Source organism: Gavialis gangeticus, unplaced genomic scaffold, assembly GCF_001723915.1.
Source record: "Gavialis gangeticus isolate Ggan-Ray unplaced genomic scaffold, GavGan_comp1, whole genome shotgun sequence".
In the NCBI taxonomy this organism is placed as follows: Eukaryota; Metazoa; Chordata; order Crocodylia; family Gavialidae; genus Gavialis; species Gavialis gangeticus.
Window position 1 is genome coordinate 1,344,754 of NW_017729017.1, and position 15,363 is coordinate 1,360,116.

Here is a 15,363-nt window from a genome sequence, read left to right on the forward strand (position 1 = left end):
GTGGTAGCACGGTGCTGTGGGTGGTGGTGCTCTGTCCCTGCCCCTCCCCTCTTCCCCCCACCCCATCATTCTTGACAGGCAGCCTGCTAGTCAGCATATAAGTCTCTCTTTCCCTGCTTCCCCCCCATCCCTAACTTGTGCAGGAAATCCTTAGAATAACCCTGTCTCTTGATTGCTAGTCTCTGAACTATCCATGAGACTATTCTAATCCAAAGTAGTTTAACACTTGGCACCATCAAATCAAAGTAAGTTATCTGAATAATAAAAAGGGGGCTGGACTGCTGGATCCTGTCTGCTTAGGTATAGGGATGAAATGCAAGCTGGCTTAATTTTTCATTTTTAGGAGGAACTCCAAATGAATTTCTGAATTTAGGATGAATTTAATTCACATGAACGCTCTTCTTACAGATCAAAGATCTGAGGGATCATAGACTAGATAATCGTATGGAATCCTTCTTCTTAGCTGAGACTGTGAAATACTTATATCTACTGTTTGACACAGACAACTTCATTCACAACGATGGATCTACCTTTGATATAGTACTGACACGTTATGGGGAATGCGTCCTTGATGCAGGTGGATATATCTTCAATACTGAAGCTCACCCCATAGACCCTGCTGCCCTGCACTGTTGTAAGAAACAGAAGGAAGAGCGGTGGGAAATAGAAGACCTGATGAGGGAATTTTACTCTCTAAAGAGAAACAAAAAATTAACTTTAAAAAGAACCACAGGCCAAAGTGAAGGGGAAAGCCAGAAACCCTCTGTAGATACTTCCTCAGAGGATGGTCGGATAAAAAGAAACTTGAAAAACAATACAAAAAGGAAAATATCTCCCTTGAGCTGTCCCAATCAGCCCTTTAACTCCAAACTTGAAGTAATGGGACAGGTCTTTTTAGACAACACATAACTCAATTTTCATTGTGAATTCAAATATTTGTACATAATAAATCTGTTTTGGACTCTAGACTTTTTGACTTTGGGGGAATATTTTTATCTTCCACTGGTGTAAAAAAAAACAAAAAAAAAAAATCATACTTCAAAATCTGATTTCCATTTTATTGTAAACGGTCTCCTACTCAGTCATATTATACTCTTGGTTTGTACAGTCATATAAATCAGGGTGTATGTTTTATGAAAGTGGTATTCCAGAATGAGACCATAGAAAAGAGAATCTAAGCTATGTCCGTAGTGCTGTGAGAAACAGCTTATTACTAACACTGTGTGTCTTACACAAGCAGTTGTAGGTTTACCCTCTGATATTCATAGACTTGCGTGCCCATGGCTGGGCAATAGTTCAAAGGTATCTTCTATTTCAAATGACAGGTCCTCAGTTCCCTTTAAGTGGCACTTTGATAAAGCCAGGGCAGTAGGCTCTTCCAAGTATCCAGAAGCTGTGTGCTCACTTGTTTCCTAGACAATCTAGCTATTTGCATTCCTTTCATTTAGAACAAGTGCTGTGGAAAACCATGCAAGGGAGTCTGGTTGAATACTTTCAGTCATTTGGAAACAGTTGTCTTGGACTAGCAATGGTGTCCAGTAATTCTCCAAGTGGTCAGTTCTGCCATCCTCCAGGGAGAAGGGCTTTGAAATTGAAAGGCAGCACTTTCAGGACAAACTTCATAAAATAATTTTACTTTATTATAGCAGGAGGTATGGCCCCGTTTACAAATGAACTGGTTTCCTCGACTGGTCTGTAACCTCAGCACTGTGAGCCACTTCAAGGAGTTGAATATAATTCCAAATGTGCTCAGCACAGGAGCTAGTCTCTTGCAGCTACATAAATGCAATGCCCTTACTGTGTTTCAAAGGCCAGCTGCATTTGAAATTTTAGATTTCTGATGTGATGGGAGCCAAACTGACCAAGGTTGGAGATGCCAGGATCTGGTTCTGCATTACTGGTCCTAGTCCTCTTTGGCTTTGCTTTCATGTATAATATACCTTTTTGCTTAGGGTAGCAACGTGTTGGAGCTGACCTATGAGGAGAACATTGTGTGTCCTGTTACACTAGTGCCTGAGGCTTTAAGCATGAAAGGTTCCTGTGTGGCTGTAACAAAGAGCTTGCTTTGGGTGCCTTTAAGTGATTCACCTGAACTAAACACTCTCTTTCCTCTATATTCTTATAAACTACTTCAATTAGTGTTTTCTTCTGGTAATTTCAATGATCCTCTTCCTTCTTTGGTTCTTCTATGAAGCGCTGTAGCCAGAACCAGTGCTAATGTTGAAAAGACAACTGAACAGAAAGATAATTGCATGAGCCACCTTCCTTCACCAAGCTCGTTGGAATAGGTATACATTTAATCTGACTTGTGGCAGATCCGAGTTTTTTGTTTTTTATCCCAGCAACGCTCTTTGCAATCCATGAAAAGCATGTTTTATGGCTAGGAAAAACTCCTAAGTAGCCATTGGTCAGAAGATACTTAGATCTTCTATTGTTCAACAGTACCACAGTTGCCTTATTTCCTTCCCAAATATTACTTTCCTAGAGTCACTTAAAAATGTAGCACCGGTAACTCATATGCAGCAACAAGAACATGGGCTTTTTTTCCCCACTTTTTTAATAGTATCCTCCTGCTGGAAGGATTTTGCCTCTGGTTATAGATCTTTATGGGTCAGTGAGACTTGTTATCCAGTCTGGTGTAGGCAGCCAAGGTGATTTCGTAGATTTCATAGACAGTGGGGCTGGAAGGGACCTCGTAAGATCATTGTGTCCAGCCCTCTGTCCAAGGGGCAGGAAGTCAGCTAGAGTCGAAGAATCCCAGCAAGATAAATGTCCAAATGTTTCTTGAAAGTGTCCAGAATAGGTGTTTGCACCACCTTTGGGGGGAGTTTGTTTCAGACTTTGAGAGCTCGGAAGGTAAATAAGTTTTTCCTTATGTCCAACCTAAAATGGTCTTGCAGGAGTTTGTGACCATGGGACCTTGTCATCCCTTGGGGTGCTCTGGTGAACAGGTGTTCCCCCAGATCCTGATGCATACCCCTTATGTACTTATAGGCTGCCACCAAGTCACCCCTGAGCCTCCAGGCTGAAGAGTCCCATAGCTCTCAGCCTCTCTTCATAAGGCCTGTTCTCATGCCCTGTGATCATGCACATTGCTCTCCTCTGGATTCTTTCAAGCTTTTCCACATCCTTCCTAAACTGTGGAGCCCAGAATTGGATGCAGTACTCCAGCCGCGGCCTCACCAAGGCCGAGTACAGTGGGAGGATAACTTTCTGTGTCTTGCTTGAGATGCATTGGTAGATGCAAGCCAGAGTTTTGTTCACTTTGCCGGCTGTGGTATTGCATTAGTGGCTTATATTCATCTTGTGGTCAATCATGGCCCCCAAGTCTCTTTCGGTCATGGTGCTAGCAAGTGTAGCATTGCTGAGCTTATAAGTGCTATGTGGGTTTTTATTCCCAAGGTGGAGCACCTTACATTTCTCCATATTGAAAGCCATTGGGTTTTCATCCACCCACTTTGCAATCCTATCAAGGTCAGCCTGGATCACCAGCCTTTCCTCAAATGTGGAGACTCTTCCCCAAAGTTTGGTGTTGTCAGTGAACTTGGCCAGTCCGCTCAGTGTCCAGATCATTTATGAAGACATTAAAAAGTACAGGTCCAAGAATGGAGCTTTGGGGGACACCACTAGTCACCGAGTGCCACGTTGATTTGGTTCCATCAACTACCACTCTCTGGGTTTGACCTCAGAGCCAGTTCCTCAGCTATTGGACAGTGGAGTAGGTGAGGCCACAGTTGCCCAATTTTTCCATGAGGACATCATGGAACACCAGGTCAAAGGCTTCTTTAAAGTTCAAATATATGACATCAACTTCTTCCCTTTTGTCCAGGTGATATGTCACCTGGTCATAGAAGGAAATGAGATCGGTCAAGCAAGACCTACCCACAACAAACTCGTGCTGACTGTCCCTCAGGATTGTTGCCTTGTGTTAGCCTGTCAAGAATGGTTTGTTTGATAATTTTTTCCAAAATCTTCCCAGGGATTGAGGGCAAACTGATTGACCTGTAGTTTCCCAGGTCTTCTTTCCTCCCTTTCTTAAAGATGGGCACCACATTGGCCCTCTTCCAATCTTCAGGTACTTCACTCGAACACCATGAGTTCTCAAATATCCTCGCCATTGGCCGTACTACAATGTCTGCCAGTTCCTTTAGCACACTTGGGTGCAACCTATCTGGACCAGCTGATTTGTGGGGGTCCAGCCTCTCAACCCTCACAAGATCTACGCCAATGGTGGGCATATATTCATCTTCACTCCAGTCATCCCTCATCATGTTCGGCAGGGTGGTCCCTTTGGGCTGGTGAAAAACCAGTGCAGAGTAATCATTAAGCAGATTGGCTTTTTCCTGTGTGTTGGTAGTCAGCGGTCCCACCTGGTTTAGCAGGGGTCCAATGTTGCCCTTGTTTTTATTTTGACTCCCCACATATCTGAAGAAGGACTTTTTATTGTCCTTGATTTATGGAGTTCAGTTGTAGCCTTGGCATTTCTAGTGTGCTCCCTGCAGGTGCAGACCAGTGCAGTATATTCCACCTTAGTGGTGTTTCCTGTCCTCCACCCATTATACGCCTTTCTTTTTAGATGTAGGAGGTCCATGAGTTCCCTTTTGAGCCAAGGGGGTTGTTGAGCCTTTTTACCACCTTTCCTACAGGTGAGGATGGACTCCCCTTGTGCTTCTAGGATCGCTTCCTTAAGGAGCAACCATTCATCATGAACTGCCCTCCCTGTAAAATCATGGCCTTTCAAGGCCTCAAGAACAAGTTTCCTGAGCTTATGAAAGTTAGCTTTCCTAAAGTCAAGGACTACTGCATTGCTGGCTGACTTGCCAGCTTTGTGATAGATAGTGAGAGTGGTCCTGCAGGGACTCATGGTCGCTGTCACCCAGCTTCCCTTTGATTCTTAGGTTGCTAATTAAATCATCCCCTTTGGCCAGTACCAGGTCCAGCAGCATCTTGCCTCTTGTCAGCCCATAAATTTCTTGGGACAGGTAGAGCTCATCCATGCATATGAGGAAGCTTTGTGACTGATTGGATTTGGGCGAGTACTCATCCCATGAGATGTCCAGGTAGTTGAAGTCTCCCAAGATGACCATGCACTAAGAACATGCAGCCTCAGCCAGTTCCCTGGCAAATTCTTGGTCAAGCATTTGTTCCTAGGTTGGAGGTCTGTAGTAGACTCCTACCATTGTATCCCCTTCACTACGTTCCCCTCGTATTCTAATCCAAAGGGTGTCCAGTCATCCTCCTTGGGTGCCAACCTCAGCTTGTAAGGACATGTAGCTCTCCTTCACATACAGCTACACCCCTGCCCTTTTTTTTCAGCACGATCTCTCCTGTACAGGGTATAGCCATTTATACCAGTAGTCCAGTCATGGAAGGAGTCTAGCCAGGTCTCTGTGATCCCTACGAGATCATAGTCATTTCTGTTTAACAGAAGGACCAGCTTCTCCTGTTTATTCCCGAAACTCCTAGCATTAGTGTACAGGCACACAAGTGTGCTGTTGGAGGCCCTAGGCTTCCTTGTACTCATGGAGAAGCTCTATTCCTGGGCTGGGGTAGAACTGTGTTCCCTTGAGTACCATAACCTGCTGGTTTTGCAGTTGATGCTTGGTGAGCTTGCTCCAGTGGTTATCCGCCCATCCCTCAGCAAGCTTAGTTTAAAGCCCAGTTGTGCAAGTCGGCCATTCTAGCTGAGAAGAGCTTTGTCCCCAGTGGAGTGAGGTGGAAGCCGTCTCTTCCCAACAGACCACTGCCTCTCTCTTCAAAGAGCAGACTGTGGTCATAGAACCTGAAGCCTTGACAGTGGCACCAGCGCTGCAGTCTTCTGTTTACTGCCTTGCTTGATCTCTCCCTCCTTTGCCTATGAGCTGTAACCAGAAGGATCAAGGAAAAAACCACCTGCACTCCCAAACCCATGAGCCCCACTCCCAGAGCCTTGTAGCCACTTGTGACCCAGCTGGGATTGCTCCAAGCTGTGTCATTTGTACCCACATGGATAAGGAGCATAGGGTAGTGGTCAGAGGGCTGGATAAGTTTTGGGATCCTCTCAGTCACATCCTGGATATGGGCTCCCAGGAGGCAGCAGACCTTCTGGGCTAAGGGATCAGGGTGACAGATTGCTCCCTCTGTCCCCCTCAGGAGGGAGTCACCCACAATGACCACTTTGTGTTTCATCTTAGGGATGATAGCTGGTCATGTTTCTTCATGATTTGCAGTAGCTGGCAGCTCTGCAGGCTCTAGTGGTGCTGCAAGAGGTTCATACCTGTTGTAGAGATCCAGGGGAATGATGACCCTGGTACAGTGAGCCTTGAGGCCAGAGACAACCTTTGTCCAGCCCCCTGGCTGGACAGTATGGGAGTGCCTCTTGGCCTCCCTGGTCCTGGCAGGGGACCTTGGTTGCTCTTCTGTCCTGGGGTGAAGGGCCTGGCAGTAGGAGTCAGTCTCCCTGATGGCACGCAGCCTGTGCACCACAGTCTGGTGCTCCACTATCTGGGATTCCAGAAACTGCAATATGAAGCAAACCTCACAAAGGGAGGTTGCAGTGCTCCTGATCCCATGTGCCTAGAGTCATACCAGGCAGTCCCCACACCTGAAAGCCAGGGGCTCCATCTGAATGAAGGCCAGAAACATGGGTTCCGCCTGGGTGGAGGCCTCGAAGTACCAGAGGAGGGATCCAGCCGCAGGGGAGAACCTCAGGGTGTGATGCGTCCCACGCACCATTGCGCCGGTAGTAGTTAAGCTATACTGTGCCAACTGCTCCCTTGAGGTTCTCTGCCTAAGGCCTTGGGCCCCTCCTGCATGAACTCCCGTGCTAACGTATGCACTGGGCAGAGAAGCATGCCTGTTTGTGCCTTCTGTTCACTAGGCTCTGGTCACATGGCTCCCTGGGGGGCTGGGCGAAGTAGGAGCTGGGGTGGGGGCGTGACCCTCCTCGGCTCCTCACAGCTGGGTTAAGTCCCTCCCACCACAGGCCCCCATTTACCTCTGGCTAGGCTGAGGATCAATGGGGGTCCTGGGACTCACAGGGGCACAATGGGCTTCTGCCCATGCGTCCTGCTCCAGAGCCAGGGGCCAAGTGTGGCTTCTGCCATTGATGGGCCCTTTAAACTGCACATGCATTATGAGGAACACTGGGGCTTTCAGCGATAGATAGGTTCACATATTGCTGAATGAAAATTGAGCTTGTGTTGAGATTCCTCATTCCTTGTTGACAGGGTTGGATAAGATTATTTCCTAGTTTGTGTAGTCTTTGTCTGCAGCAGTGCTTCTAACTTTGCACACAAGCAAAGATTACATGCTGACACCTGGTCTTCGAAAGCCTGTTCTAACTCTGTTTAAGTTATGGGGGGACAAAGGGGTAAGGAGGCAAGCAGCCTGATCTCCACCCCATGTTCCCTTGGCCCTTGTCTGCCCCAGTGCCTGCCCCTCATGGTACCTGCACACTGTTGCCTGCCCTCCCCCCACCCGCCTACAGTGCCTCTGCGCCCTTATGGTGCTAGCATCTCCTGCTGCCTGCAGTAGCAACTCTGGATGCCAGAACTGCTGCCACCACTGTTGTTGTTGCTGTGTGGCTGGGCCAGGGCTGGAGTTACCATGTGCCCTGGGTACACCCTAGGTGAATTATGCGCTTATGCAATTTTGCACATAAAAGGCATGACTGTGCATAATTGAATAATTTTGCATAATTGAACTGGTTCAGGCTGTGTGCTTCCACCTCCATGATGTGCAACTGGACAGCTGGGTAAGTGGGGAGGGGAGCTCTTGCCTGCAGCGGGGGGAAGGAGCATGGAGTTTATGGGTGGGCATGGGCAGGGTGGGGGATGGTCTGTGAGTAGGTATGGGCCATATGCCATTGGGCTGGGACAGCCAGCCAGCCAACTGGCTCAGCACCTCTACGTGGGGCTTCCAGCACTTCAGTGGGAAGCTGCATGTGGAGGCAAGCAGGAGCCTACCTGGCCTTTGCCTCCATGTGCAGCTTCCTACTGGAATAGTGAAAGTCCCGTGTGGTGGGCCAACTCAGCCCAGACCAACCTCATGGCATGTGGACCTGGAAGCCACACACCATCAGGCTGGGCAGGAAGCTGCTCATGGAGGCACAGAATCATACACCATTGGGCCAGGTGGGCTCCGGCTTGCTGCCACATGCAGCTTCCAGCTGGAGTGCTGAAAGCCCCACATGGAGGCATGGAGCCTTCCCAGCCCGATGACTTACAGCTCCTGGTCCACAAGCCATCAGGCTGGGCCAGCTGGCTCCATGCCACTACATGGGGCTTCCAGCACTCCAGTAGGAAGCCACGCATGGAGGCATGGAACCCGCCTGGCCCGATCGCATGTGGCTTCTGCCTGCTATGCCACGACCCCCACATACTGGCAGGGAGCCAGCCCAGTCTGGTTTCAAAGTGCATGCCAGTGAGCCAGACCAGCATACGCAGGCCCTGAAACTCAGCCAGACGTATGCACTGCTGGGGGCTCTGCCTGCCATGAGCACCCCAAGGGCCTGCTGTCACTGAGCCGCCAGTGGCAGCGGCTGTGCACCATGGGGAGAGGTGGAATGTGGTGGGGGACCCATACCCACCAACAAAAACTCCACACACGCACATCCCTTCACAACCCCTCCCACACCCACCCCCTTCACACACACCCATCTGCCCACAACCCCTATGTACACACTGACACTCCTTCACAACCCCCCCACAAACCCACACCCCCCACATCTGTCCACAAACTCTACACACATCCCCTCCATTCAAAGTGCATACATATATTTCTAAAGAAGGTTCCAATACTGTTTTATTTAGTTTAGTTTGTTAAAAAAAAACAAACCATAATTTTGAGGGGGTTTTGCACGTAATTACCTGGGGTGTACCTGGGCCCAGGTGGGGCTAGAGCCATGAATGATGGTAAGTGATGGGTTGGGGTGTGCAGGGCTTGTGGGGAGGTAGGTAGGTAGGGGGGCAGGGTGCCAGTGCGGAGGTGGAGGTGGAGGCAGCTACTACATCTTTGACATGGTGCCTGGGCTTGGGGCTAGAGTCAGAGCTGAAACAGCCTTCTGCTCCCATATTGAATGAGGAAGGGGGAAAAAACCTTGTCTTGGATTTGAGTAAATACTGTAATAATACATGGATGGGCAAAATGGTAGCTCTGGCCAGTGGCCAGATTCCATTCCCCAGCAACCCCTGCCTGCACCACTCTGGCTGGTCTTCATGGACACCTCATTAGCATCTGGACTGTGACAGCCCCATGCTCCCAGAGTCTCCATGGATATCAGCTTGGAAAGCAACTCTGTTCAGGTTGGCGGGGGTGGGGGCAGAGGGGGCAAGGTGCATGAACAGAGCCTGGTGGGGCACGGCGACCATGCTGCTGCGGTGGTGTCGGCAGTGGGGAGGGGTGGTGGCAGCAGCGCCAGAGGCCACTGGCAATCAGCAACCATCCACAGACGCTGGTGGCCAGCAGCAATTGGCAACCATCCGTAGATGCCAGTGGCGATCGGCAACTACCTGCAGATGCTGCTGGCAGCAGTGATGGCTGCCAGCGGCAATCAGTGACCACCCACAGACGCCGCTGGCGGTGTTGGAGGTGGGGAGGGGTGGCGATTGGCAATTGCCTGCAGGCGCCGCTGGCAGTGTCCACAGTGCTTCTCTATGGGGGTGCAACCTTCAATCTTGGGGTGCACGTGCACCTGCATGCACCCCCTATGCATCACCAATGGCAAGGGGTAATGAGTAAGCAGCTTGACCTCCACCCCATGTTCCCCTGGCCCTCGTGTGACCCCCTTCCCAAAAGAGACAGGATCCAGTAGTCCACCCCCTTTTTATTATTCAGATGACTTTGCCAACCTTTTAAAAAGAAATACAGCACTCTGGTAATCATAGTTTGCATTCCTGGGAGTAACTTCATCACATTTCAGAACAGTTAGGCCTAAACTGTACCTGATTACTACATCAGAGGCCTAGACTATGATGCTTATTTAGCTTTTTAGATCACCATGTGCCCACACATTTTTTGGCTTATGGAGAGACATGAACAGAACCAAAATCTACAAAACAACATATGAAAAGTGTGCTGGGTTTTTTTTCAGTCCAGCACCACTGACACTATGCTAGGAAACATTGCCCATCTTGTCAAAGAATTTATTTTGCTCAAAAGTGGGAGAGTAGGGAGCTGCACTGGATTTGGGGCCAGGGGAGGAATCAAGATCTTATGATGACAACTAAGGCTGGAGCTGGAGCTAGAGCAGAGCTGTGATCTGCTGCCTGCATGCCCCTGCCTGTGAAACTTGCACTTGTCAGGGGCGTACAGGCAGTGGATTGTGGTTCTGCAATTATAGAGGAGATGTTGGTAGGAAAGTGAGCTCTCATCTCCAGGCTTCAGTCACCTGACAAGAGGGAGGTTTACAAATGGTTAGATAGCCCTGTCACGTGATGGATTTGTTTCCATTCACTTGTGTTGAAGTACTGACCTTTTGTTTCTTTTAAATATTAGCAACAAGTAGAACATTTCCAAGGTTGGCAGTTATAGACTAATACAGCCAGTTAATAAAGCAAAATGGAGGCATCCAGCAAGGAGGTCAGCAAAGATAACCTGAACCGTTGTTCTAACAGAGTTGAAGGCCACAAAGTCTGCTGTTCCTGCTCCTGTTGTTTTTCAGTATTGCAGGCTGGTTGAGAGTATTATCTTTGTCTGTCCATGAAAGAGACAGTAGCATTCTGTATAGCCTCAAGAGACAGGGTACCAGCATCTTTGCCTTTGTTTCCCTAACTCTTGGTTCCACAATGCCCTGGACTGCTCTGAGAACCTTTTAAGAGTGCTGCAGGTGCCATGCAATATTAGCACTGTTAGGTTAGTCTACATGAGATGCTAAATGAGCAGTAGACTAATTCTATTGTGCATCAGTGCATCATGGCAAAAGCTGTGCTAATGCACTAATGTGCAGTCGAATACTCTGCATGTGTCACTAAAAAGGCATGCACTATTATTAGAGGTACTAAACATAATGCTCTGTAACTATGGTGTGTTAATTCAAATGTAGACGTGCCCTTAGTTGTGCAAATACCTGCATGTGATTCACAAAATAAAGTTAGAGATTTCAAATAGGAATGCACTGCATCAAATACATTCTGACCTGTTGTGGTCTGAGTTGTTTGTAACAGAATATTACTCTCTTTTTCCATATTAAAAAAATGAGTGCAAGCTGAGAGCTATCATTTTCAGAGTCTAACAAGAGCCACCATTGTAGATAGTAACTGTTACACTGGCAGATTGTTAGGTACATTCTGGTTGAAATCAAACTTTATACTGTCCCACTTTTGCTCAAAAGAAATTCTATGACAAGATTGGCAATGTTTCCTGGAATACTATTCTTTAGTTGCTACTTAGTGTCAGTGGTGCTGGACTGAAAAAAGAACTTTTCAGATGTTGTTCTGTAGATTTTGGTTCTGTCCATTTGTCTCTCCATAAGCCAAAAATGTGTAGGCACATAGGGATCTAAAAAGCTAAATAGGCATCCCTTGATCTGTAAATGCTTTTTAAAATGCAGGTTTGCTATTTGTAAATACTGTCCTGTTAATTCCTGTGGTTATGCACAGTAAGGGCTTGCACAGATAAAGTGTCTTGTCAAGGTGAGCCACTTGGTAACTGTGATTATCTGTTATTAACTCCCCTGGAATCCTGCTGCACCAAACTACAACTTACAATGTGTTGTGCCACTGCAATAGAACAGATTCTGATTCCTGTCTATACTGTTTGGTATGCATACCGTCTTGGAAGAAGGCCTGACTTGCAGAAGACAAGCTGTGGGTCAGGTATTCTTAGGGTATAAACATATGAACTATTAACTATTAGGGCTGCACAAAACAGCTATGTTTCATTTTGGATTTGGCCATTTCATAGGACAGTGATTCGTACTGGTCTGTTTCGATTCACCTGAATCTGTTTTGCAGTTTCAACGCTGTTTCGGTGATTCGGCCATAGGCTATAATGGGGAATCACCGAAATGCCTATAACCTTGTCATTTCTTTCCTGATTCAGATGAAAATTGCAGAGATGGGAGCCCCTTCTGCAGGCATGTAGCCTGCCAAGTTTCAAGGAGATAGGCTTAGAGGGTTCTGTGAAACTGCACCTCAAACTGTTCAAAGCAAAACTCGTGTCATGTGTATGTGTTAAGGTGCAGTGGGATGAGAACAGCAGGGATGGTAGCCTGCAACAGCGGGCCTTCCCTGTGCCCGTTAGATCTCTGCCCACCCACATGTTTCTGGGCCAACCACCCCCCCCTCTTTTTCCTGCCATGCCTTGATGGAAAATTGATTCAGATGTTTCTCAGGCAGGAGGCTGCCCATTTAAGTGTCTTAGGGTGACATCCATTCTGCAGCTCTGTACCTCCCCTAACAGATCGTGGGATACCAGATCGAAAGCTTTTTGGAAGTCGAGGTATTTAATGTCAACCTCCTCTCTCTTATCCAGGTGGTGAGTCACCTGATCGTAAAAGGAGATGAGGTTGGTAAGACAAGACCCGACCATGACAAAGCCATGCTGGCTGTCATTCAGAATCCTACCTTCTGCAAGCCTATTTCACATACACTCCTTAATGAATTTTTCCAGGATTTTCCCAGGGGTAGAAGTTAGGCTAATTGGCCTATAGTTACCTAGGTCCTCCCTCCTCCTCTTCTTAAAGATGGGCAGAACATTCGCCTTCTTCCAGTCCTCGGGGACCTCCCCGGAGCGCCATGAGTTTTGGAAGAGATTTGCCAGAGGTTCCGCGATTTCTTTGGCCAGCTCCCTCAGCACTCTCGGATGAAGTTCATCTGGTCCTGCTGACTTATATACAACCAATTTCTTTAATTGATCACACACCAGTTCTACGGTAATAGTAGGAAGGCCATCATTTGAACCCTGCTCATCCTGTACCCTAGCTGGCATGATTTTCCCCTTGGCCTGGTGAAAGACCGAGGCAAAGTAGTCATTCAGGAGTTCAGTTTTCTCCTGAGTGTCCGTGACTAGCTGTCCTGAGTTGTTGAGCAATACCCCAACACTCCCATTCGTTTTCCTCCTGTTCCCTACATACCTAAAGAAGGATTCTTGTTGTCTTTGATTCCCATTGCTAATTTTAGTTCAGTCATCGCCTTAGCTTTTCTAATCCGATCCCTACAAGTGTGGGCCGTGGCTATATAGTCCTCCTGGGGGGCTGTCCCTAGTTTCCATTGACTCTTTATTCTTTCTTAATAGGACCATTATTTCCCTGTTTAGCCAAGAGGGCTTCCCAGCCCTTTAGCTACATTTCCTTCGCATGGTAATGGACTTCCTTTGTGCTTCAAGGATTGTTTCCTTTAGCAATGACCACTCTTCATGATCTCCTTTCGCCTTTGGTCCCTGGTCCCGCAGCGTTTTCCCTACTAGTGACCTGAGCTTGTTGAAGTTTGCATTTTTGAAGTCCAAAACTTCAAGCCTGCTATCTGATTTGTCTGCCTTGCAACAGACCATGAACGTAATGGTTTCATGGTCGCTATCGCCCAGGCTGCCCTCTATGTTTAAGTCGGTCACCAAGTCATCTCCTTCGGCCAGGACCAAGTCTAGAAAAACGTTACCTCTGATTGGCCCGTGCACCTTCTGAGTCAGAAAAAAGCTCTCTGATGCAGGTCAGGAAGGAACGCGACTGATCCAACTTAGCCAAGTGTTCCTCCTAAGAGATGTCTAGATAACTGAAGTTGCCTATGATGACCATGTCCTGTGCCCACGCAGCCTCTGTTAGTTCTCGGGTGAACTCTAGATCAAGTTCCTTGCCCTGGTTTGGTGGTCTGTAGTATTGGCCTGTAGTTAGATCTCTCTCACCACATTCCCTCCCTCCCCCCACAGCTTGACCCAAAGGGTTTCAAGCCATTCATCTTTGGAATTGATGTCAGCCTCCAAGGAAGTGTACTGTTCCTTCACATAAAGAGATACATCTCCACCTTTTTTCCCTACTTGGTCACTTCTATGCAGAGCATAGTCCTTCATGGTTACGCTCCAATCATGTGAGGCATCTCACCAGGTCTCCGTAATTCCTACTAGATCATAATGGCCACTGGAGAGCGCTTGTTCCTCATGCTCCTGGCATTAGTGTACAGGCACCTGAGTCTTCCTACTGAGACCCTTGACTTCCTGTTATGCTGAAGGAGAACTATTCCCTCAGCTCCCACGAGAGTGGCCCTCCTGTTATCCCTATCTATGGAACTTCCTTGCATGTCAGTCCCCGGCTATGCTCCAGTGGTTTCCCTGTTCCCCAGCAATCTTAGTGTATAGCCTTATCAAGAAGACTGAGAACAGGGAACTTACCTCTCTGAGAACAGGGACTTACCTCTCCATGTGAGGTGGATGCTGTCTCTCCCCAGAAGTCCTCTCCCTGAAGTGCGCGCTGTGGTCTAGGAAACCAAAGCCCTCTCACTGGCACCATCATCGGAGATGTTGGTTCATTTCCTCAATGCATCATTTCCTCCTAGGACCATGGCCTGCAACAGGGAGCATGGAGGAGAAGCCTACCTGAGCCCCTGACCCCTGGAGCCTGACCCCCAGAGCTCTGTAGCCACTCATGACCCAGTCCAGATTACTCCTGGCCACATTATTTGTTCCCACATGGATGAGGAGCATGTGGTAGCAGTCAGAGGGCTGGACGAGCCTGGGGATCTTCTCCGCAACATCTCAGATATGGGCCCTACACCGATTATGGTCAAGTCATTGGCCACTTCAGGCCAATTTCTGATATAGTCAATTTTCTTTATATCAGTGCCAGTCCGGTATCAGACAGATGCATTGGTGCACCTCTACTACATATACTTGCACCACAGCACCATGCGCTTTTAAAACCACTTGGCGCTGCAGCACATACAGTTGTATAAGCAGTGAAATGCGCATCAGTGCTAAGAAAATGGCAGCAGCACGCTTTTGAACTAAAACACATTGAAGGTGTTTTAGTTCAAAAGCTCATCACTGCCATTTTCTGTGCACTGGCATGCATTTTGCCATGTATACAATTGCATGCAATGCAGCACAGTGCGCATCAGCTCGTGTGTGGAGCAGACTCGATGAATCAAGTCTGCTCCAATGTGTTGGATCTCTGATTTAGAGTAACTAAATCAGAGAAATAGAGCAAAAGATTCCTTGAGCCTCAACTCATCTCATGAGGTGCTCATTTAATTAGATAGAATCTGAAGAAGTAAGTTTATGCTAATGAAAACGTATATAGCTCCAATGTAGTTAGTTTGTAAGGTGCACATCGACCCTGTCTTCTTGGTTATTAAAGTTATCTGTGAATTGTGCACCATTTTTATACTCTACTGCCATAGAAAGGGAGATGGACAGTTTTGTAACCTGAAGGCCACACTGCATATGAAAAGTGTG

The 15,363-nt window shown here is 47.7% G+C and overlaps 1 protein-coding gene across 1 annotated transcript in view; it reads left to right on the forward strand.

The window, feature by feature from the left end:
- Positions 1–968, forward strand: part of EDEM2 (ER degradation enhancing alpha-mannosidase like protein 2) — a 37,008-nt gene extending 36,040 nt beyond the window's left edge. The window contains exon 10 of the mRNA XM_019513008.1: positions 409–968. Within this exon, the coding sequence (XP_019368553.1) occupies positions 409–909 (501 nt within the window). The 3' untranslated portion in view covers positions 910–968. The remainder of the gene's footprint in view (positions 1–408) is intronic.
- Positions 969–15,363: the final 14,395 nt, after the last annotated feature.